Source organism: Porites lutea, chromosome 4 (assembly GCF_958299795.1).
Source record: "Porites lutea chromosome 4, jaPorLute2.1, whole genome shotgun sequence".
NCBI lineage: Eukaryota > Metazoa > Cnidaria > Anthozoa > Scleractinia > Poritidae > Porites > Porites lutea.
The window spans coordinates 1,252,913-1,278,535 of NC_133204.1; the positions used below are offsets into that span (position 1 = coordinate 1,252,913).

Genomic DNA, 25,623 nt, shown 5'->3' on the forward strand with positions numbered 1-25,623 from the left:
CTTCTAGCAATTTGTTGCAATCTAAACACAGCTTTAAATAAAACCATGCCAAAAAAATTACACCAAAAAAACATAATAAACAATATATAGTTTCATCCTCTAAACCACCTAAGTCTACTGCACCTCTGTCATGTAATCTAATCTTTACGTCTGAGAAGAAATGATGATTTTGGCTGATGCATATTCTCATAAGGTGACGTTAAGTTAGTGAGTATATAGCCACCATGGAGGATGGCTGTCTTCACATTGCTAGAGCTGTCATGATATTATTTTAGGAACGAGACAAAAAGGAAGAATTATTAAACTCCGGGCAGCTTGAGAAAGAGATTCGATAATTTTTTTGCACAGTTCTAAAAATTATTCTCCTCAACCCTTGTACTTACTAGTATTAAAGTACGTTCCAACTTAGCTTTAAATCTCAAAATTACAGTAGCAGGGAAATAATTCTGCATGTCTAATAATCAACAAGGAATAATATTTCATAAATATCATAAATTCAGACAGAAAACAAGTATAAACATTTGAAGAAAGAATTAATAATATTATTACTGCCCATTAAAAAAGGTGCAAACTGGAGCTTGCTCAAGGAAACTATTAATTTGTGGAAACTAGTTACCAGTGTGGAACACTGCCTATTTGAAGTATTTATATTGACCCACTATTACTATTAAAATATTATTGTAGGTAAAAAATTATTAATTATTAAAAAATAGCTGCTAAGGCCATGGACACAACCACCTTTGTCAAACCCTAAAAACGTTTTTTTTTTTGGTCTGAAGGAGAATAATGGTTTAGATAAATTTTCTAGTCTATGACTACGTGTATTTCTTAAAAAACATTTCATTCCTAAAATTCAACACAAAGTGGTTATGTGCTAAGTCAGGTATTAAATATTACCAGCTCATTTGAGTAACCAGAATGGTCTTGATTTTCAGTAAACTCAGCCAGCTTTGACATTATTCTGACTCCTGTCCTATATGGAACTACAGGCTGTACAATCAGTCTCTTGTTCAATCCTGGTAAGATTTGTGCTGGTATGTGAAGCCCAGTGATAAACTAATGATCAAAAGGAGATGGATTACCAATATATATTTTATTTTACATGAAAACACAAGAGGCCTAGTAACCTTGCAGTGGGGTACTACATGTAGACGTCAGAGGAGCAGGCCTGTTGTATCCTCTCAATACATAAATCAGTTAGATAATTGCTAGCTGTGAAATCACTACTGCAACTATCTAGTTGACCATGTGCTTCATTTATTCTCTAGTGTGATGTAAGTCTACACGAAATGTATCACGCTCTACACTATATCATGTCATGACCTCCTCTGTGGCAAAAAAATTTTTGCCGGTTCTAATTTTTTTCAATTTTTCCAGTGATCTGCTAAAATAAGTTTCTGCAAATCAAACATTTTTCCCGCAAAAATTTACTGCAGAGTAAATATTCTCTAACCTAAATTGGCTACACAAAAATACAGTATTTGAAACCGTGTCTGTTCAATCGCAACTTGTCTTTTTCACCCAGAAACAAAATGGTATTCAAAGAAATACTCGTTTATTGTTTAAAAATAATTATGTATTTCTATTGCATGTACTCAATAAAAACGAAAATATTATCAATGCTTACTGGGTATGGTACTTTCTGAAAATCGCAAAAATCAATTCCCAGCAAGAAAAACCAATCTGTCCTTATCACAAAAATCACCCAAAATTGCCTATCCGCAAAAATGAACTCCCGCAAAAAATTTTGTGTCACACGGTAGGTTTAATTCCAAGCTGGACCAACAGCTGTACTCTTACAGTGACTAAGATGGTGAATATTGTCTTTGTTTCACATTTGCAAAATAATTAATGGTTAGACCTTCTTGTGTTCTATATGTAGGATAAGACCAGTATGAAAAACATAAGGCCTTGTCTCCCAACATTTTCACTTAACCTTACTCTGTAAAATGTAAAAGAACACCCTAGGGGCCGGAATACAGCTGTAACAAATACCAGACAGTTGACTACAATAGGTCTCGGGTGCTGGGGTCATCTGTAGCAAAAAACTTAATGCACAGAAACTCTTAGTCCAGAAATCTTTGCATGACAATGCAAAACAACACAAATAGCAATAACTAAAATACATACCACCAGGACAATACCAACTGCTCATCATTTTCCTATTGTTTTGCAGGCCCTGTGTGTGGTTGTCTTTGTCGGAATTGATCTCTAGTTGCATTTCTTTTGGCATCAACATGTTCATCTCTTAGCTTAGTATCCTTGCTGTTGCTACTGTTATAGGTGGCTGAAAAATCAAATAAAGTTAGATGGGTATAAAGCCTGTTATATTACACTTTTTACACTTGTTATTCCAACTTAGGCTGAGTGTTTATATGAAAAACATGCATTAATGAACACAAACAACTGAACATGTCTCAAAATGGATGACCCTATAATGCTTTGCAAGCTTTGCAAAATGGACACTGATAAAAATCAAGGTCCTTGCACAAAAAATAACTTTTTCACTACTTCAGCTTATGATAATATGGGTGGTGATTACAGCAACTTTCAAAATTTTTTTACATTATCAGTGCAGTTTAGGCAAAAAAAAAAGTAAAAACTAACGATAATGTTTAACAACAGCTTCGTGGCACATTACCAATAATTATACATGTAACACCAACAGTCAGTTGAGAATTGGCCTAAATTTACTGGCCACTGTTGGAGGTCAATTGTTGGCAGTCTGTTGGCCATTTGTTCACAATTATTACAGAAGTTTTTTTACCCATCTTCAGTAACCTTTAAAAGTCATAAATTATAACACTTTTGGTATTGCTTAGAAGTTTTGGATTTGCATACATGTTATCTTGAAGATATTTTAAAATTTTACCATCAATTAAGGACATTACGATCATCAAGGGATCATTTACACCTTGAAGAACCAAATTTTAACATGAAAACTAATGGCCAGCGAGCGTTTTCCGTTGCTGCCCCCCAACTATGGAACAAGCTCCCCTTTGAAATTCAAGCTTGTTCTGATGTTAATCTTTTTAAATCTAAGTTGAAAACATTTCTTTTTAAAAAGGCATATGACATTTAGTTTCATCATATTTGTTTTTGTTTTCTTTCCTTTTTAAGATGTGTATGCTATTAATTTCCCAGTATGTACAGTAGTGTTATATGTAAGCCTGTGATTAATGATATTCTTATGTCCTTTTTTACCTTGTAAATAGCCTGCGTAGCAAGTGTTTCCAATCGAGTTATTGCGCGAAAGTTAGAGCAGAAGCAAAAAAAAAGGATGAAGGGGGAGGGGGAGGGGAGAAGAGGAAACGCTTGCCCGCAGACCCCACGATTCTGGAAAACGCCCCTTGATGTTTCACGGTTAGGTTCATTTGTAAATTGACAGCTCGTCAAAATAGAAACATAACGAACAGATTACCCCTGGATTACCAGATTTGAAAATTACTTTGTTCTCTAATAGAACACGTTGCAGGCGATTGCAAGAACTGTAATAAAAAAGATTTACGATAAAAGAAAGTTAAAACTTTGTGTGATTGCTGCGGAATTTCTTGAAACCTTTCTGAAACCTTGTCGACATGTCAATGATTTGTCCGGAACAATTCACTCAGCCGGGTATAACTTTTGCAGAGCGGCTGCTATTCAGCCTGTGTCGAAACGTTGTCTACAATAGATGCTGCTAAATTTCCAATAAACAAAAAGAATCTTTTCATTTCTAAAAGCTGACAAATCGCTTGTCCATGGCGGCTTTAGCTAGTGTCAAGTACCGATGTTCTGATTTATGTTGATGTTATCTCCAACAAACAGTCCATTTTTTCCAGTCAGATCCGCACGCCGTCATTCTCAATAAATTGGCCTTCCCAAGTCTCCACTGCTCGATCTCCAATTATACTTTGAAGACTCTGATCTCATAAACCTTCACACAAACACGATTCAAATAAATATCAGTCCAAAGCATTTGTAATCTGCGACCACAAATCAGATGAGACCAGAACTGTGACACACGAAAACAAAGCATACCTGGTTTGATTGATGTTTCGAATGCTAAGTAATCAACACTACCTGCACCGTGCCAATCAGAAGCTGTGTTTGTGGGCGAACACAGTTTTTCAAAATCGTGGGGTTTGCGGGCAAGCAGTTCCTTCTTTCCCCTTCCCCTCCCCTGTCATTCAGTTTTTTTTGCTCTCTTCCCAGCTTTCTGGACGAACCTCGCGAGGAAACGCTTACTACGCAGGCTACATTGTAAAGAGCTTAGAACAGCGATGTATAAGCGCTATATAAATTCCATTATTATTATTATTATTATTACATGTATATTTGAAGAATTTGGATTTTTTTTCCAAGGTGCCTGTGTCAGTGATTAAAAAACCATCTTTCTCATGCTCGGAATTTGTCAGAATATCTACCAGAATCCAATATCAATATGGAAAGAATAATTTCATGCCCTTGAGAGGAGGAAAAGTTGGGAATAAGATACACTGTATATGGCCGGGTGAAGATTCTGCTGTTGGGACATCATATTACAGAAACAAATAATTATTCTTTAACACCAACAATTTGCTGTAAGGTCAGCAGAGCTTAACAACTAACATCATCACGGAAAAAGGGCCCCGGACGGATTCCGAAAGCTCTTCTAAACTGTTAGTAAATTGTTGGTGTTGAAAAATATTTTTTCTGTAATACACTGTACATTTTTTTTATGACCTTACCATGAATGTCATTGCCCACTGAAACATCACCATTTTCTACTAGCTTTCCATTGGCTGTTGTGCTTTTTGGAATTTCTCGTGTGTCTTCTACACCATGACTAATCCCTGTTACTATTCGAACCAAGAGCCATACCATGTACTGAAACCACCATAAATTCATGCCAAATAACATCCACAACATGGGATTAAAAAAGAAGTAAAACGGAGCTGTAGGAACATATGGACGGCCACCACAGCCACAAGGGTACAACACTTTTATTGGGTAAAGGTAGAGACGGCAATAAAACCTGAAAATAAATGAATTAGGTAAATAAGGACATACAGGCAGAATTAAAACACCTTCTTGGGTTTTTTTAGAATCAATATATTGTTAGAATAATTACATGTATAGGTGCCGTGTAATGGCTGATTAGTTCATTTTGTTGACATCACCATTAACATGTCCTAACTTGCTATGGAACTCAACTTTAACAATTAACAGCTGATCACCTGATCAATAAACAGCTATGAACTTTAAGAACATTTTATTTTATCTAAAGTGTTCTTTTTTTTTGTCTTTCTTTATTCTCTTTTGTGGCATTTACTTGGTAATGTAACTAGCGTTATTAGTGTCTACTACTGTTGTTAATTGTTACTGTTTGTGGAGTTATTAATAAAGATTCAATTAACAAAAAACCTTAGCAAAGAAATCAATTTTTGTACATGCAAAATTGGCCCATTGCAGTCGCAGGTATTTCTTCCATACATGGAAACTAAGGCTTACCATGATGAAACAAATGAAACAAAACCAACAGCACTAAGTATATCTGATGTGCGACAGTACTTTCCATTGCGTGTTTTGAAGGCCACACAGAGTTTTGAAAATTCTAGGAAAACATCATTGAGATCATGAAGAAACAACACTACCAGTCCAATTCTGTGGTATCTGAAATGACAGAAAGAACACATGAATAGAATGAGGGACCTAAAAATTAAATCATGCTACAATAATATTATTTTTTTACAACTGAGTGGCTGATTTCCTGCGTACTCACTGTTCGAGGGCTTTGGTCTATGACAGTATACAAAATATTAGTATATATAAAAAATTGGACAGTGAAATTTGCTTTTCTCTCATCTCTTGCATGTGATTTTCAAGCGACTTTGCCATTTATTCTCCTTTGAGACTTAAATAACAAATTGAAAGTCATACTGTAAGATACAAAATTTAATTAACAGAAGTGACTGGAAAAAGTCCAACAACTGTTGTACATGACTTCTGATGATGGGGTACTAAACTTTCTATGTGTATAACCTAGTACTTTCTTGAGAAAGAAAAGAGAACACTCAAAGCACCTTTTCAATTTTCCATTGTCTGGACTCTTACAGACTATGATACCATGATATTGAAAACTTTGCGGTAAAACCACCCGCCACTCACAAAGCATTTATTTACCATTTTTAGTCTGTTAAATTACAGATGAATAAACACGCATCTTACCTGACAGCAAATGAGAAAAATATGAGTGCATTAGTTAAAATGTGATGCATGATCATAAGATGGGAATCTCTTCTCCACTGATCCATAAAGAATGTGGCATATATTGAATGAAAATAAAATCCTGCTTCTACTACATAAAGTGTGTAAATATCTTGAGGAATTGGCATCCCTTTGTACCATCCTAAGTTGAAAGAAAAGACGTACAAATTTAATTTTTTGCAATACTTTTAAGCAATGTGACACTTAAATAAAAGTAAAACAAAATGTATATGCTGTGATACAAATGCACATTCCACCTTAATCTTAATTGGGCCATCCCTTTCAAAAGGGCTCTTCTGACTCAAATCACAATACTCAAGTTAGTAATATTATTTTATATATTGCATGTCTTTATTTTGTATACTAAGAGAAAAGGAACCATAAGCCTTAAAATTGACCTTCCCTATCAGGTTTACTGATAGGGATATTTTACGGATAGTGAAAAAACACTCTATAAACTCACCTTTCCAACAATTGTTTGTGTCATGAAATAAATCATATTTCCCGCCAAACAAAATATACGAGCAATATGCATATGCAGAAGAGTAAAATATAAGCTTGAAGGCACTCTCGGGACACTTCTTCTGCTCTTTCTCAAGGAGTTTACACCACTTGAAAAAAGGCTGCAATTCCAAAGCAAGAATGATGCTGTTAAAATAATTATGTACTTAAACCTGTACAAGATACTCACTTAAGGTTACCAGATGGATACCTTCATGGGGTGTCTCACAAGCGAGTGACATACAATGTACATGAAGCCTGTTCCAGTTAAACTGCAGATACCTATATGTAAATCCTTCAATGGAAAGCTTACTGATGCTAGCTATCTGAACCAACCAACAACCTTCATGACTACCAGAAACCTGATGTGTAACTGAATTGAAGTAACATTATAACAAAACTAACTGAAACCTAATACAGTGACAAGGGTGTGTGTGTCACAAGGGGCATAACAAAAATCTTTATGTGCAATAGTACTCAAAGAGAGAATATTTTTTTGGCAAAGTTGGAAAACACTTTTTAAGGCGACTGATTAAACCATTGTTTCTCTCAATGAAAAAAAGGTACGACTAATAGCTGCAAACAAAGTAAAATATGTTCCAGTAATAAAATATTAAACTTTGAGCTACAGAAATTTCAGTAGAAACACTGTCTCCCCTGGAAGATTACTATTCTCCCCTGCAAAAAAAAAAGGAAAAACCTCTGGCCAAATGCAGTGCAAAGGTGTAATTAATAATTAAAAAAATCCTGATCACAAGTTTAAAGTCATACATTTGAATTTCCTCATATCCACTGATAAAATTGAAACTAAAAATAAATTTCCAACCACGAAGACATTTACTAGTGACTCCATGAATGTAACTAGCTCCATCAATGCAAAACATGTTCTGACATTCACAGGCTAGAAGGTGCAGAATTTTTTTTTGTACAAGCAAAATGAAGAGCTATATATTATTATTATAAAAACCATGCCAACCGTAAATTGGCTCAGGAGAATCTGGCTATATTGATTGCTAATGTGGTCAATCAAAGTATTAGTTTACCGGTAAACTAATTTGAAACAATATTGCACACATCATTTACACATGTAGCTTAAATTTCTATATAATTTATTCTTTGTATATTGCAAGTACAACAGATAAATGCTCTTAAAACAAATGTTTTCTCTTTCAAGTTATCTGAACTAAAAGATACCCAACTGAGTAGTGCTAGGAATCAGCTGAGATTTCATAATCAATGATCAGAAGTACTTGGATTGACCCCAACCAATCCATCGTCAATTACAATGGGAAAAATGTCTTTATATCACTTCCATTTACGTTTCACCTGAATACAAGTCAAAAAATATATATTAACCTTTTGTGCTTCTGACTGTGGACTACTACTGAATTAAGCAGGTCTGATGTGCCATGTTATCACAAGTAAGCAAAGAAAGTCGTGTCTGATAGCCTGGGGCTTAGTGAATTCTGTTCTGAAATTGCCCGATAGGAGAGTGAAGTTTTTGGAAGGTATTCAAATTACAGATTGATGAACCATAATCAATCCTACGCTTCAAAAATGTTTTTTGGGCTAGTTTAAATGACTCTTGGGCTGGTACATGTTAGCTACAGCCTGCCTGACAGACAAGTTGTAAACGTGACTTGTACCCTGGTTATAAAACAAGACAAAAACATACAATATGAAAATTAATCTATCAGCAAAGAGTCATCAAATATGGTTTAAAACAACATAGAAGTTTTTGGTGACAAGTATTTCTTTATATTTTCCCATAATAATCTATTGAAACCTGTTCTATAATTATTGCAGGTTTTCAGTAACAATCAATTATAATTGGGGTGGATAATGTCGTTTGTTTAACATGGAGGCGATAAGGTGTTAGCGTTTCAGTACCTGTAGCCTACATGTTTAAGCTATAGTATTTGATCAATTATGTCTTTAACTATAACTTTGATTTGGGTGGCGCTGTTATCAGAATTGCCAAGTCTCGCAGCTCTGTTGTGAGACTCATAATTTCACGACCTATCTCATGTTCTCACGAGTTGGCAAATGATTTCTCCAAAAAAGTTTGGAGTTATAGGGTTCGTTTCCTAGTTAGATATCAATAGATAGCCAGCTCAATCCAAAGAAAATGCTTAATTAGCAGTCACGTTTGATTGCATTCTTCTAGCCTTACGCTACTTGCTGCTGCCACCAAATGTGAAGCTGTTTCTCTCAAGATGGCCACTAACAAAACATAGAAATTACAAAACCTAATTAGTAAAATTGATCATGATGTTTGCTACTCCAGCTTTAAAGTGATATGTGCTTTCCAATACCCATATTCTCCAGTGAAAGGCCTTCCAACAGAAAATTTGGGACATCTTATGGCTTTTTACCCATTTCTCTCCACTTTTTCCAGCTCTATAAGGATCAGAGTCTCACATTTTTTGCCTTTTGGAGGTTGGCAAGTCTGCATGGTATGGTAGAGTCATATTCGACTTCTCATTTTTATTGATCTGCACATGAAAATAACATCAAGAGAGGAGAACAAAGCTATTGATCATTTTGCAGCTTTGAACAAGATTATCGATGATTATTACCAATGAACGAATGCTATCTAGAGGGAACAGAGAGGATTAACTATTAAACATGGGCTGAATTCTTCTACAGTCAAACACGTATTTCCAGAAAGGAGTTGATTGTTTTGAACTTTTTAAAACTGAATAACTTATCAAAACATTTCCATAAAACACACGTGGGCCAACATCACACAACGTAAACAAATTAAACTGAAAAATTCTAAACATTTCACAAAGACTCGACGTCCCAATGAAACATACTCAAACCCAATTCAGTGAACCTATAAGCAGCATTTTGCTTGAATTGAAAAACTAGAACTATGTGCGTTTTAACGTTAACAACACCAGCGCTGAAATATTATAATATGTCAAGAAGCCGACAGGTTGATTTCGCAAACTAGTAAAATGAATTAAAAATACTATTAACATATTCACAAAACACAACTTAAAACTCTATAAGCTTACTGGAAGATCAAATTTGCAAGCCGAGAAGACCTCTAAAAACATAAATAAGGCAAAGACTGTTAAAAATACTTCCAACACAAAATTTGCAAGTGATAGTGCGATTTATAAATCTAGAATGGAAGCGGAGGAGTGCATGACCTCTGAACATACAACTGAAGTTTTAGTAACAGTAAATAGCAATTGATGACTTCAGTGTAGGAGTAGTTCGGTTTTCGTGGTTCAAGTAAACTATTTCCACAATGGGTTTACGTTTAACAACAAAACAAAATAAGTCGAAACGGGTCGCTGATCTCCCTGCACATTGTGACGATCTTTGCTCGCTTGTTTGCGTGCAAAACCCGTGTAGTTTACTTTCACTAAAACCAAGCGAATCCCGCTCGTAACACAAATATAGACCAAACCGGCGTAAATTTTTAATGACATGGACTAGTGGCAGCCCATCTCTCAGTAAAACTTGCAATAAAAATAAGCTTAATTAATCTTGCAAAAAACGCTCACCCACCTTAAAGACAGCTACCGTCAAGAAATAACGCAAGATCGTGATCAAAACGCCAAGACACAGACATAGAAGAATGTCATTAACTGATATAAAGCCATAGATGGAGAGCTCCTTAAAGAAATCTGTTAGAAATGTTTCGTTTGGGCCTCGTTCCTCCCATTCAATAAAACAATGGTCCCATATTTTGATGAAGGCTTCGAAGAATCCTACCGCCATTTTGGAACCACCTTTTTGCACAAAGGAGCGGAATGCCTTATGGGAGGGGAGGCTCAGGTTCAGCATAACCCTCGTCACGTGACTTAAAAAAACGCTTTAAAGAAGAAAGAGACCGGAGCGAAAGAATACTGCTTGGATTGTTGCTTGGAAAGTATTTTATACCAGAAATACGTTTATCGCAGCACCTGACGGGGCAGCAGTATGACTAAATTGAAACCAGCCAATAGGTAAAAAACGTTTCTTCTCGGGGATGGGTGGGGGGGGGGGAGGGGGGAATTAAAAGGAAGAAGGAAGTTATGAACGTGATATAAACTAAAAAGTATTGAAAAATGTTTTTTTTTCTGTAACAAACGTTTGCCGTATTTTGTTTGCCCTGTTTCAAGTGATACTTGTAGTCACACTGAAGCGCCAAATCGCTGACTATGCTACACCGCCGTACGCCCATGTGTACCGTGTTCGAGGAGTATCACAAATAAAATTTACGATGTCTGATTCTTTTCTTGTCCTCTATGATTTTGATATCTTGTTTTTGATTAAAAGGAAAAATCCTTTTGGTATTTATTGTGTCATATTGATTTTTAAAGTTTGTCGCGTTTGATTTCTCAAATGCATTTTTGATTTCCAAAATTTGACGCGTTGGATTTCCAAAGTTTGTCGCGTTTGATTTCTCAAATGACACTTTTGATTTCCAAAATTTGTCGCGTTCGATTTCTCAAATGACATTTAAATGAGACAGATACGGATGATATTCACGTGACAGTGGGACGGCGGCCATATTGAATTAATTCGATTGAAGGAGTATTATAGGATACCCAGGGGGCATGAGCACATTTCGTTTGAATTTTCGAGCGCTTATCGGGACAGTAGGGCTTACCACCCACAGAAAATGTCACGTGGATAAGATCCATATCAGTCTCATGTTGAAAATAAAAAATGCCATTTGATAGCCTGCGTGGCAGGCGCAAAAAGGGGAGGGGGAGGGAGAAAAGAACGAAAGAGGGGAAAGGGAAGGGAGCTTCCCCTCTCTCCCCAATCCCCCTCCCTTTTTCCCTTTCTCCCTGGCCTACTCCTTTCGACGCCTGCTACGCAGGCTAGCCATTTGAAAAATCAAACGAGCCAAGTTTCGGAAATCAAAAATGCCATTTGATAAATCAAACGCGACAAATTTTGGAAATCAAAAGAATCAAACGAGACAAGTTTGGGAAATCAAAAGTGTCATTTGAGAAATCAAACGACCTCATTTTGACAATCAAACATGTACTGAAAGAATCAAACGCGGAAATTTTGGAAATCAAAAATGCAGTTGAGAAATCAAACACTTAAATCAAAAATATTTTTCTCTTTAATCAAATATAAAATATCAAAATCAAAGAAAACAAGACAAGAATCAAAATAAGTAAATTTTATAAGTGATACCGTACATGTGATCACAGCTTGTGAATGTTACTAAAATTGGGCCTGATCTCAGGTCACCGTGACTTTCGCGTGCGCGTGACCTCTCACGTGACCTCGCCCTATTTCTTATTGAACCATAAATATGTCTTCCAAAAGTTCTTTCATTTAATAGATAAGTTTTCTAATCCTACGAATACAACCGTCTGTCCTCGCTCCTCGACGCAAAGGACTTTTCACAGTATTGAAACTTGTCCTCTGCGAAACGTCCCTAGGTTTCAGGCTATGAGTGTTTTTGATACTATTGTAGAAAAAATTTCTGGTGATTAATCAAAAATAATACACAACACGACACAAACAGCGGTGATAAACATTGTGAACCGCTGTTTTTGTTTTATTTTTATTAAGCGACGATGGCCTAAGGCAGAAGTCTTTATGATACGGTTTCTGGTGTTTCCTTAGCCCCACCAGCAGTTGAAAAAATGAAGAAACTAAAAGTGAAGATAGTTGTTACTCCAGGTAACAGATGCAGTTGTCAGGAGTTAGTTGAAACTGACACAGTAGATCGTTGTCGGCTCTTTTTTTCTGCGAGTTTTGTTCGTGCCTGTAAATTGGGGCGATTTCATGGTCATTTGTACCCGCAAATTCATCATCGGCGATTTTTTGTGTGTGAAAGTTACAAAGGCAAAGAGTTGAGCTGAGAAGGGAGATGATAAGGATATTTTTTTTTCTTCCTCCCCCTTCCGTCTCTCACCCTCCCTCTCTATCTTTTTTCTGCTCTACGCTGTGTTTTTTTTAGTCGCCCGTCACCACTAAGGCCCCGTGCAAACGGCCGCAACATTGCTGGATGTTACATCATGTTGTGTTCGTTTGCACACCCTGTTGCATGTCGTTGCGAGTTGTTGCGCAAAATTTGAAACCGGTCAAACTTTTAGCTACGTGCAAAAGGACGCAACAACTCCCAGAAATGTTGCGTCCGTTTGCACGTAGCTTAACAGAGATCCTGGAACAGGCTCAACCTCGGCGACTGAGGTGACGCCAACAGGACATACGGGATATAATTATAAGAATGTCAGAATAACCTTTGAATGCAGAGGTGCACTCAACGCGTAAATAATACAGACCGTGGTTCCTCTATTTCAGACCATTCAGTATCAGCTAAAACAAAATTAGCCTATCATGCTATCTATGGTTCTCATTTTTAGTTTATCATTAACCTCTCATGTCAATTTAAATTCAAATTTTAGGAGCCCTTGTAGCATTCTTTTTCGGTGCAGCTCTGGCCATGGCCCCGAGGAAGGAGGCCTGGGACCGCAGGCTCCTCCCCCCCCCGCTTCCACTGCGGAGTCTGGTGCCTATGAGGAAGGCTAATTTTGTTAGCTGAAATATTGGCCTCAAATAAGTCAGCCCTTTGCCTTATTGCCAGCCTTACATTCAGTTCTGTTTTAAAATGAGTCTTCCTCACAGCCAAAGCTACGTTCTTCTGTTCTTGTAGTAAACTTCCGCTTGTGAATATCTCGTCGTCCCTATTAGCTGCCCTTGGGTCTCCGATGATAGAACAGGCACAAAATTGAAGTTGCTAGGAACCATCCCAAATATCCTCAAAGGAATGTTTCAGGGGGACTCACCCAATGCATGGCTGCCTGTTGGTCCCCCCGGATGGCATAGGCACGGAAGCATCCCGAACACCTCCACCCGAATGTAAGGGGGGGACCCACCCTAGGCATTATTCCAAGGTTTCTCTCAGGGATTAAAATCAAGTGTTGAAACAAAAGAGAAAGGAATGAATGGAAAGTAACTCACCGGCCTCAAAGAGATTTGAAACGCAGACTTTAACGACGGTTAAATTTTTGCCTTGAATTTCAATGAGTATTACTGTTCTATAGGCTAGACACAGAATTTCACCCTGGTTCGTCCTTCTAAATTTATTACTAACTGAGCTGTGCTTTGTCTCTTTACCCACTTCTATGCATTTGAATTCTGACACATTGTTGTGTTTAATTTATTAATTATGTCCAAAATCTAAAAGATTTTATTTCAATAAGTCTACAAATTATGCATAAATAATTCAATCTGACTAAATGCCAAAAAATAAATTAAGAACTGGAAATATGGGTATACAAAAATCTCCAAGTTCTTTTATCAAATTCACAAAATGTATGAATAGAGGAAGATTCTACAGAAAAAATAACAGACAACAATATGAGTAAAAGTATTCTTTTCCTGCCAGCAGAGCTAGGTGTAAATGAGAGGAAACCACTTCCTCTCTCCTTTCTCTTGCCATGAGAGACACTGAAAAATGCAATTCTGGAGCATTTTTTCAGCTAATAACCAACAATTTGTAGTGTCTTGTAGTGACAGGTCATTATATTGTCAAGTAGGAATGATTGGGATGAGGGTACTTGGGTATTAAATGCCACTTTGCAAGATTTTGAACTTGAAACTGGTATTCTGTGGATTTTAGTGAGTGTGAAATTGTGTAATTACTCATCGTGGTTGAAACTTGATTTCATGCAGAGAATGAAGAGTTAGTTTTTTGTTATTCCCTGAACTGTGTAGGACTTTATGGGAGATTTGGTTTTAGACAAACAAAGGGGCCTTTTTTGAGGGGACAGGGGAGAGGGGGGGGGGGGGGGGGGGTGACAACTTAGCTCCATTTGCAATTCTCCATCACAAACTGTAAGTTAAATCTGAGGACCCCCTTCTGTGTGTGTGTATGTTGACAAGCACTTTTAATACTGTTATATACAATATTCTCCTAAATATATTATATTAAATTCCATTCATGAATCCATTAATAATATTCACAAAGGAAAAAGGGAAACTAAACTTAAATTAATGTGTATAAATAATGACAAAACGTGCAGAGCTTTAACAAAAAAAAAAACAAGGATAGTGAACAGATTTAGGGTAAATTTTTTCAATCTCGGTCTTGTAATTATACTTAAGTGACTTGTAGGATATCTTGATTTTGGATCATTTCATTGTTTACGGGTTAGCTGGTTTAGTACGTGGCTTTCTCCGACGATTTTGTATCTTTGCCTCATTAGCATCTTGTCCCACAAAATGGTCAGCATAATTCATTCTTTTGGTGTCTGCATCCTTTTTGTTAGTGCTGGTTATAACTGAAAAGTAAAAAAAGTACATGTATACAGAAAATGTTACTCTTCACTACATTGTGCATAGAAGAGTCACTCTTTCCTCATATGGATCATGTTCAAATTAATACAACACTTCAAATAGTTTGTGACCACGTTTCTTTTTTCCTCACAGTTTGTGACTATTTTTTCCACAGTAGGGCAGCCTTAAAGCATCATTTGAACTGGTCCCAGCCTCACCCTAAAAGGACTGGGAGTCTACGGCTGCCAAAACATTTTTAACTGGCAGGCTGATACTGAATAGTAGGTGGCTTTAAACTCACACCAAAGGCACAAGTTCTTAAGGACTGAGGCATCTAGGGACATTTTGAATTTAGAGTCTTGGAAATGGTGTTTCGAGGGGTTTTCAAGGGATATTTCCACCGAAGATACCATATTATTTTGTCAGAATACATGCAAGACTGGGAACAATGCTGTCGAAATGTGCCAGGCATACCAAGACATCACACGGTTAGAATGTTTCATAGATCTACACCTGTTTAAATATGCGTTCGCTGTCATGTAAAATTGGGAAACAGATGCTTAACAATATTTTCATTTTTTGTTAGCAGTTATGGTAGAAGGAGATGAAAGAAGCCGGCGCTTTTTGCCGGCTACTGGCCCTTATTGACAGCCGCCGGAGTTTACAGGTGGTTCTTTAAGACCATTAAAAACCTAGTGTTAAGGGTTGTTCTATCAGTCCATCCTGATCTAGGTTCTGTAGACACTTGTTGTTTAGTGCCTACATGTATTTAAAATGCCTGGTCAGGTTAAAGAAGTGCCTGCAGAACTTTGATTGCGCCCAATACAGAAGCACATGTATAAGTTCTTGCCTCAGTTGTTAACAAGCCACCCTCAAGTATGATACAAAAAGGAAGTAAACTCCTCAGTCCTTGGTGGGGTCTGATCATGTGATCTTTCATGTGGTTAAAATTCAATGGCAGCATTGTCACTCATTTGACTGAGCATTAAGCTCATAAGTTTTTTCAAGGTGACTATGCATCATAACCACTTTTGAAAATGGAAGGAAAAATTGATTCAAGCCAAACGTCACATCATATTAGTGGATGGGTACGTCTGGTCCTAAATTTTCATTTTTAAATTTTAAAAAGGACTGTTTGTCAGCAGACTGATGTTTTGCAGGTAACAGTCACAGACATGTTGACATTGACATGAAAGATGCTTGCAAAAATTGCACAGGAATTATGATCATTCTGCCTGTATGTGCTGCTGTATTATTCAATATGTAATTTTATAATAATAATAATAATAATAATATATATATTTTTTAATGAAAAAAATCTTATTGACAATAATGATAATAATATAATATAATAATATATAATAATAATAATAATATATAATAATAATAATAATAATATATACCTTTTATTATAAACTGAGAGTGAGGTCATTACAGGGAAATCAAGGCCTTGGTCTGAGACTTCCATGTAATGACCGAACTAACAAGTTTAATAAGTTATTTATTTTAATATGGCCTTTTCATTATGGACCTGAGCCTGTGATCAATTAAAAACAATAACTGGCCAGTGGATAACTTCAAAAAAACATGTCACCTCAGTGAGTTGTCGACTTGAGCCCCCAATACACTCATGTGACACTGGTCTGTGGATACCCTTTTTGACAGCTCTCAATTGACCATAACATAAATGTCCATAAGGATGTCCACTATCAAGTTAAACACAGATTGTATATGCCATGGACAGCTAGCTAATAATGCCTCATCATTACAAGAAAAATGCCCACACAGCAGCCAATCAGAGCACGCGTACTATTGTAGCCATATAAAAAAAAATGTTTTAAAAAATAACATGTTAAGGGCATATTTGTACTAACCATGGTTTTTATTGCTACCATTTGACATGTCTTCATTTTCTACCATATTTTGACCATTTGCTGTTTTTGTCTTTGGAATTTCTCGTGTGTCTTCCACACTGCGACTCATCCCCGTAACTATTCGAATCAGGAGCCAGACAATGTACTGAAACCACCAAACATTCATGGCAAATAAAATCCACAACATTGTGTTGAAGAAGAAGTAAAATGGAGCAGTGGGAACATACAAGCGGCAATCAAAACCACAAGAGAAAAGCACTTTGATTGGGTAAATGTACAGGCGACAATAAAACCTAAAAGAGAGACAAAAGCATGAGCAGTGCACATACAGCTGTAATGCGCTTTAATTTTGTTTTATGTTAAAAACAATAGAAATGCATGCCTACCACAATGATGCAAAGACAGTAAAGCCAACAATACTGAGAATATCTGGTATGAGGTGGTACTTTCCATTGCGGGATTTGAATGCAACACAGAGTTTAGAGAATTCTAGAAAAACATCATTGACATCATGAAGAAACAGGACAAGTAAACCAATTCTGTGGTATCTAAAAGAGAGAAAAGAGAAACAGTAAACATTTTGAGTCACAAACTAGTCTGCAACAACAGAAATTGACTAAACGGGCCCCATGGTAAACCTTATTCAAGAAATTATTTCTTTCTGAGAAAATGATTACATGTACATGTGAAAGTTGAGTTGATTGTTTGCAACATGTGGAAGGAAGTAGGAGGAATGGTGCCCCAAAATTCCGCCTTCATATCTGACTAGTGGCTGAATTACCGGGGAACCAAACAAATGAGATTCACCAATTATCTAAAGCACAATTTAAAAAGCACACTATACTAAGTATAGTGTGCTTTTTAAATTGTGCTTTAGAACAAGTGTTTCTGACCCAGGTACAGTCCATACATACTTGATGTCACCTCACTCAGTGACCCAGACCAATGCTGTTGAAAGTCAGATGGACAATGACACTGGGATCAACATCCCTTAATTTTCTGGCGACATGGGTACTTTTGATGCATAGGGATGACAATGGCTTATGGTTTAAAGTTGCCTCCCAAAGATTCAACACCTAGGCCACTTTCCATTCGACAAAAAATCTGGCTTGAAATTTCGGAAATTTCACATCCACAATGATAGAACAGTACATTCTGGTTGCACAGACCCAACCCAAGCCGCCACGCATTTGGTTATTGTTCTTGTAAGTATAGGATACAAATGAGCGGTACTGGGAGAACAATTTTGTCAAATGGAAAGGGACATTTAATTTTGGTCGGTCTGGTCAAAGTGGACTACCTTCAAAGCTGGGGTCCCAAATATTCCAGTCAGACCAAACCAAAATGGCCCGTTCCGGCCATTTGATGTACCAAGAGAAATTTCCGGAATTTTGGGTTGAATGGAAAGCACCCCTGAATATGAGGAAAAAAGCAAATAAACTTTTACCAGTTTTCTTGAACAGCTTCATATTTGGGTCTAAATGTTTGATTTTTAAGGGAACAGGGAGCGAGCACTATAGATCCTGGCAGGTAGTCTAGCCCAAGTTTTAAATGCAGTTTCTCAATGCATTATATAGGGCAATTGAAAGCATGCTTTCTCTGGTAGTATGGACGTAGTTTTGCTCGTTTAATTTGCTTCCATTGTGACAATTTTCCTCACAGTTTGAAGGTAAGTTCATGGTAAAAAGGTAATTTGGTGAGACACGCTGTCAGTTGTGTCTTCATGCAGATGGTGTCAGTAATATGTCGGTTAACTGTCGGCTGACAGTTGCCTGACAGTTAGTTTAATATCGGAGTTGTTCTTCAAATTAAATTACCTTCCTTTCCACCAGACCAGTATCTGGATGGTAGTGTAGCTACTAGTTTCATAAAAAAATAGTTAAATGATTCCTGAAATACAAATGGCTATCAGAAGAGGTTCAGATCTCTTAAAGGAATTGAGCTATATTTCTTGTGATGCATAAGTTCTTACCTGACTGCAAATGAGAAAGAAATGAGTGAAATAGTAAGAACATGATGCAAAATCATAAGAATGGAATCTCTCCTCCACTGATCCATAAAAAATGTGGCATACACTGAATGAAAGTAAAATCCAGCTTCTACTACATAGAGTATGTAAATATCTTGAGCTACTGGCATTCCTTTGTACCATCCTAGGATTCAAAGAAAATTGATGTTACAGTGTTGTTTGGCCGCACAATTTTTTACACCTTAAGTTTGTCTGAAGGTTTTGATGCAGGTCCATGTTTTTGTCAAAACAAGTGTCTTATTTTGCCATCTTTCGCTAAAACGTCAGAGTAAATTTGACAGCCCTTGAGCTAGTAGCTGGCCACCAAGTAGGTGGTGATTTTCACCATTTGTCAGCTAGTTTTGAAAACCCTGTATACCAAGCCAGTCAATTAAATTTCAAGTTGCTGTGTATAATTATGCACTAGGGAGGAAAGGATTTTAACAGCTAAGATAGCATGGAAATTTTGCGGGAGTTTTATTTTGCAGATTGGCGATTTTTTGTGGTTTGTGGGAACAAATTTTTGCAGTTCGAGATGACTGAAATTTCTGGTGGGAGCTAATTTTTGCAATTCTCCGTTCAAGTAGCAGAATATTTAAGTGGAAGAAACCTTAATATGGTATTTTCAACTTTTATTTTGCAGTATGTTGAGTCAAAGTTCACTCTACTTACATATTTAATGGAGAATAATACGGTAATCACTGTAATATCTTACTGAACAAAGGGACTGAACAACAGCAAAACAAAACAAAAGCCTATCCCTACCATACACAACAAAACATTTGACTGAAGGGAGTTAATTTTTGCGGCGTTTTATTTTGCGGTTTTTTTTTCTGCCGATAAGAGGTCAATCCGCAAACTTTGCAAAAATCAGAACCCGCAAAATTTTCATGCTGCATGGTAGGAGGTTCTTTTAAATTTTTATTTAATTGTTTTTGACCTAAGAAAATACTCAGTGGGATCATACTTGGGAGTAATCCCCACGTCCCTGACTCTTAGCCCTGCCTGTCGTTATTTGTTTAATGTTCGTAAACAAAAAATTTATTAATTAAAAAATTGTGAAAAGTTTGAACCCAGGAGTCATTTCAAAAGTAGGTTGAGTTTGATAGTCCAGGTGAATGTAGGTCTGAACAGGACTGTTGTTGTTGACAGTGACTGACGTTTCAACAACCTATGCAGTAGTCATCTTCAGAGTCAAGGTAAGTTGTATCACGTCAGTTTTTTTGATTGGCTAGATTGTGAGAGAATGATGTGAGTGTTGTCATCTGCGTGCACTTTGGTGTGTGTTTTTTCATTCTTTGCCAAGTCTTTAGTTTTGATCAAATAAATATTTTCACTGATGAAGTAGTTTTCTGTCTCAATTTATCTTGTAAAACCATTTTTATCTTATCTTTTAAGACTTTTTAAAACTCTCTCTTGGTGTCAATACAGACTTTTGAAGGGGATAGAAAAAATTCTTGACGCGTACTGCTTTGAGGTTTAAGTGCGCGCTATCAAATGATAATTAAATTCAAACTAACCGTTGAGTTGAATTTGATGTTAAAAAGACCAAAAACAACATAACATGTACATATAACCACCGTTTGTCAGAAAAAACTTCATGGCTCTATCAAATTTGTTGTTCAACCGGTTGAAAATAGAGGATTTATCTTCAGCATCCACTCTTTCATTGCCTGTCACATTCCTGACAGGCAGTCACATGTACAAAATCTGATTAGACCAGATCTCACCTTCAGCTTCATCAATAAAAGATCTGGGTATGAGATTAGCAGTTAAGTTTACCTTTCCAGCAAGTACTTGTGTCATGAAAAAAGTCATATTTGCCACTAAATAGTAGGTAACAGCAGTATCCATATGCTGAAGAATAAAACAAAAGTTTGAAGGCACTTTCTGGACATTTTCCTTGATCTTTCTCAAGAAGCTTACACCACTTGAAAGTCGGCTGCAAGTACAAAATATCATTTTTTAAGTAAATTGCACCTTGTTATTTACTGTCCCAATTTTAGGAAAAACTGCATAATTCCAAGGCTTAGATGAAAATGTTTTAATTGCTGAAACTCTAGTGAATTCATCAACATGAAGGAAAATGCTACTGGCACTAGGAGTTGGGTTCTTGCTGTTCACAGACCAGCTTGCTTAACTACTGATGCAGTAAATGTTTGTCAAAAACAGGATGGAATACATTAGCTTTCAGGGAACTGCTTCGTAAATTACTTCTTCAGATATGTAGATATGTTACAGGTCAAAATTGTAGACAGGTTAAAAATTTTATACTGGTTTGATTCATAATTCCCTGTGTCTCCTACCCATAATAATTCATGGAGAGTGTATTAGCTCGCAAGAGCTCTACTTCCTAAGCTCTAGGTAAGTGAAAACATAAACAAAATGTCATAATATTCTAGAGTCGCGTTTGACAAATTGCCTAAACTCAAGAAAAAGAAAAGCCCTATTTTGTTTGACAGACTACTGGAAGAAGATAATTAACTGAAGTTAATACCTTAGGCTAATATCGAGGTTAATACCTGAGGTTAATGTAAGAGAATCTGCACAACAAACAAGCTCCTTGTGCATTAGCCTGTTTATAGACCTGAGGACGAGGCTGAGTTGTTTTGGTTGTGAAAAGAAAAATGGCTAAAGAATCGGCGGAACATTTTACTCGTTTCACGACAAAGTATTGTCTAAAAACATAGCAAGAGGACAACTGGATGGACAACATCTGCTATTTGGAGTATATTTGCAGACCTGAACAACCCTTTATCTTCTACACATGCACTAATAAGGTGAACTTAAAATCGACGAAGGTAAGCACGTTTTAGCTTGTTGTTAAACTAGGAATTATTTTGAATGAATAATGACACAATTAATGAATTTGGCTTTTGTAGACTATAAAGAATTATGCAGATCTCAGAGGGTATTATCCACCTAGGGGATACCACTGCCAGGTTAGCTCAGTTAGAAGGGTGCCGGTCTGCTGAGCGGGAGGTCGTGAGTTCAAACCCCGGTAGGACCATCAACCAAGGTCTTTAAAAAAACTGGTGAGACCATGCTAGCTGTGAAACTCCTTTCTCAGTTCAGATGATCACGTCATTGGGCAGTGACCTTAAGCCGTCGGCCTTGTCACCTTCATCCTTGTACTCCAGTTGGAAGGGGATGTAACAGAACCCATGACATTAATAAAAAAGAGTAGGGGACATAGGCCCTGATGTCATGGTCTATCTGACTTGTGCCGTCATTGGTCTGGGTGGGTGACATGTGATCAAAACATGGACTGAAGTGGCTGCAAGAGTGCACCTTTACATGCTGAAGTCCAATCTCACCTCTCTGGTTCCACTGCAATTCAGCCATTGGCTGCAGGTGAGGGAAGTTGGCACTGCAATTTTTTTTTAGATAACACCCTCCTCGATCTGCATAATTCTATACCTGCCAACTTTTTCTGAGATATAAGCGTGAGATTTTTATCCTGGGAGTGCTGGGATTTTTGAAGACGACACGATCATTTCCGAAGATTCCTGAAGAAGTCCGAAGACTTCCGGAGACGTCCGAAGTCTTCCGAAGACATCTGAAGTCTGCTGAAGGCGAAGTTATCGAGTCCCAGTCTTAGGACGCGTATAAACTCGAGCTCGCTCCCAGTGCTTTTAACTTCAAAAATCAGAGATCGCGAGGAAGGTATTGTCATTTATTCATTTTACACATGGTTTTCATTCCTTACATGGGTCTGAGTTAACATATTTTTGGAAATTGTGTCAAGCAAGACAGCAACAACTCACATTTTTCAATCAGGCGTGAGAAATTGGCCCGCAAGTGTGAGCCGGCGTGAGATCGAAGTTTTCAACCCACAGGCGTGAAACTCACCCCTAAGGAGTGAGACTCACCCCTAAGGCGTGAGAGTTGGCAGGTATATAATTCTTCATAAACTAGACCTGGTCATTACGAGAATGACCACTTGTAAGCAACCACATGGCAAAACAATAGAGGGTGGTCGCTTAAGGGAGCTAAATAAACTCGTTTATAATTCATAAAGAAAAAGAAAGGATCTTAGTAATCCAAACAAAAGTCTCACCTATGACCTTCTGGTTACTAGAGGAAAAATTTGAAGAAATGCCCTTCTTTTGCAACTAATTTTGTCTTTAAAAGAAATGGTGTCTCTTTTGAATAAAGTTCTCAATCTAATAACACAATTTAGTAATTTAATCAAAACATTTATAGTGATGCTTGATCAACACATAATTTCAGACCAATCATGATAAACCTCCCTTGCATAAAAATAATGAGCTCCATAATCTTCACATGATGTCTGCCACGCAGGCAGCATAACGAAATAAATTTACAGCATCGCACAAGGGAGCACCCAACAAACATACGATTCATAGAGGGCGCGAAAAACTTACTTTACTTTGAAAACTGACAGTTTCTGACCTAGTCCCGGATAAAACTTCGCTATTTTAAGCTCGATGTCATAGCCTGGAATAGCGATCGGCCGCAATCACGCAATCCACTACTTGCCACGACAGTGAGAATAACCTGATTTTTTCGCAATTGTGGGCAATTTTGTTCGTCTTTTGTAGAGCCTTGATCATTTGTTCAGGTCGTTTTATTATTAATTTCTACTTCGATGAGTAAACTTAAATAAAAGAGCCTATCATAGTTAAAAAGAAGCTTAAATAAGATTTTAGTTTAATAAGAACAAAAAGAGTAAACACTTTTGTAATTTAATGATAAAAAATAAGTAGTAGTATTAGGCAGTTAAAATCAAATCTCACCTTAAACACAGCTACCGTCAAAACATGACGTAAAAAAGTGAAAAACACGCCAAGAAGTAGGCATAGAAGAATGTCATGTACTGATATAAATCCATAAACGGAAAGCTCATTTATAAAGTCTTTCAGAAATGTTTTTCTGGGGCCTCGTTCCTTCCATTCAATCCAACAATGGTGCCATATGCTGCAGAAAACCTCAAAGTAACCAACAGCCATATTGAAAACCGCCTTTGTGCAGCACAAAGACAGAGATAATCGAATAAGGGAGGGGAGGGAGTGTCCCCTCCTGTGAGGAACACTCACCACAGGAACCCCAACTTCACGTGTAGAGTGACTTGAAGTATAGTTTCCCCTTGAAATAACTGACTTGTGGAATCAACTACCTTTAGATATTCGTTGTTCTGATAAAGTAAATATTTTTAAGTCTAGAGTTAAGAAATTCATTAGGGGCTTTTAGTTAGTTAGTTAGTTAGCTTGTTTGTTTTTTATTAAGTATCTACATTAGTTCATAGGTGATCTTTTTTTATATGGGGTTTACTCCTTTACAGATTATCCTTCGGCCTTTGACCATAGATTGTGATAAATAAATAAATAAATAAATAAATAAATAAATAAATAAATAAATAAAATAAAATAAAATAAAATAAACAATGAACTTCAAACCACAGTTTACATTCCGCCTTTTCTCTTATAAGCCGTCTGGTTCCTTTCTCAGTGCGGCTGCCAACCATAACCTTGCGCGGATAGATTAGGAAAAATACTGACCGATTCCCTAAATCGAGCGCCGAAGACGCATTCTTATAGCAGGGTCCTGGGGCGGGCTCCCCCAGGAAATGTTTCGGATTTTTACTCCTTGAGTCCCTTTCCCTGTGTTTCCAAGTTATTCAGACAGGATATTGGCCAAATCTTACAGTATTATTTATTTTGAAAAATGTGACCCATTTCCGTAAAACGGTGGAAACTGGTGTGGATCCGCGCCTGATGTTACGTTGCAATGAGGGATTGCGATTTCCAAGTTTACCGTTGCTCTCTCTTTACCGTAAATCCTATATTAAGCCCCCTTTCTCTAATAAGCCCCCTTTTCAGGGGAAGAAAGTTGATAAGCTCCCCCTCTAGCCCCCCCCCCCCCTTTCCTTCCCCTTATTCTGATTCTTCACTAATAAACAATAGAGTGTATTAATCAATCACGACTGTAAGCCTTCATTTGAATGGTTTATTTATCAACTGGAAGTTCGGATTTGTTTTTGAACCTCCGCTGTATTACCTCCAACCTCTTGTACTTGAGATTTTCCACTTTGTATTCTAGTTGTTTGTGGAAAACTGATACCATTGTCTTCTAAATTTAATAAGCCCCCCTCTCAAATAAGCCCCACTCAAATGTGTTTGAAATAAAAGAAAACCCCGGGGGACTTAATAGAGATTTTTTAGTATACAGCTGAGAGCAACGGTAGAACTATAACTCGCTAGAATCTCGCTGAAACGGCCAGAAATGCTAATTTAAACAAATACAACAACACGGTCGATGGGGTTACCTGTGCACTCACGCGAAACCTGTTGCCAGGCGTTCAGATCATGGGGATGGCGCGAAAAGCTGTGAGCAGAAAAAAAAACAGTCCTCTCTACCTCTCTTCCTCCTTATTTTTTTTTCCAGCTATCTTACTTCGCATCTCACTCCACTATCTCAACGCCTGGTACATGCAGCACGCGCGGTTTCACATCATCTGTGACTTTCTGTTTTGAAGAAATGATCAGGGTTGCGCCGTCTTTCTCTATCCAATGTTCTGTAGCAGGGGCCATAATGATTTTGTCTGAATACAACTGAACCAGTACAGAATTCAAACACAAATAACGGTGATAAACGCTGTAAACCTACGCATTTTATATCAACTTGATGTCTTTTTCAAGATTCTTTTTACTCGGTAGCCCTCCCGGAGACACGTAATATGACATGATTCGGCGGGTCTGACGATCAATGTAGGACTTTTATCAGATTCTAAGAAGAGCG

The 25,623-nt window shown here is 37.2% G+C and overlaps 2 protein-coding genes across 2 annotated transcripts; both read right to left on the bottom strand.

Annotated features, from left to right (window-relative positions):
• Positions 1 to 831: 831 nt before the first annotated feature.
• LOC140935166 (ceramide synthase 1-like) lies at positions 832 to 10,480 on the bottom strand. Its single transcript, XM_073384699.1, has 7 exons — positions 10,255 to 10,480; positions 6,692 to 6,851; positions 6,190 to 6,370; positions 5,473 to 5,634; positions 4,710 to 4,996; positions 2,131 to 2,287; positions 832 to 1,056 (listed from the first exon to the last, which is right to left on the bottom strand). Exons 1-6 carry the CDS (start codon positions 10,465 to 10,467, stop codon positions 2,163 to 2,165), a joined length of 1,128 nt encoding a protein of 375 aa, XP_073240800.1. The 5' UTR covers positions 10,468 to 10,480; the 3' UTR covers positions 832 to 1,056; positions 2,131 to 2,162.
• A 4,013-nt stretch (positions 10,481 to 14,493) lies between these two features.
• Positions 14,494 to 23,848, bottom strand: LOC140934835 (ceramide synthase 1-like). Its single transcript, XM_073384394.1, has 6 exons — positions 23,622 to 23,848; positions 20,644 to 20,803; positions 18,826 to 19,006; positions 17,240 to 17,401; positions 16,854 to 17,146; positions 14,494 to 14,984 (listed from the first exon to the last, which is right to left on the bottom strand). Exons 1-6 carry the CDS (start codon positions 23,832 to 23,834, stop codon positions 14,848 to 14,850), a joined length of 1,146 nt encoding a protein of 381 aa, XP_073240495.1. The 5' UTR covers positions 23,835 to 23,848; the 3' UTR covers positions 14,494 to 14,847.
• Positions 23,849 to 25,623: the final 1,775 nt, after the last annotated feature.

Bases quoted from the DNA above. Each gene is read 5' to 3' on its own strand.
- LOC140935166 (XM_073384699.1), bottom strand. From the start codon at position 10,467: ATGGCGGTAGGATTCTTCGAAGCCTTCATCAAAATATGGGACCATTGT. The intron at 4,997-5,472 runs GTAAGCCTTAGT...ATTTATTTTCAG, and splicing joins GTTTCATTTGTTTCATCATG to GTTTTATTGCCGTCTCTACC. The intron at 2,288-4,709 runs GTAAGGTCATAA...TTGATTTTTCAG, and splicing joins AGTGGGCAATGACATTCATG to CCACCTATAACAGTAGCAAC.
- LOC140934835 (XM_073384394.1), bottom strand. From the start codon at position 23,834: ATGGCTGTTGGTTACTTTGAGGTTTTCTGCAGCATATGGCACCATTGT. The intron at 20,804-23,621 runs GTGAGATTTGAT...TTGTACTTGCAG, and splicing joins TGACGGTAGCTGTGTTTAAG to CCGACTTTCAAGTGGTGTAA. The intron at 14,985-16,853 runs GTTAGTACAAAT...TTTACTTTTCAG, and splicing joins TGGTAGCAATAAAAACCATG to TTATAACCAGCACTAACAAA.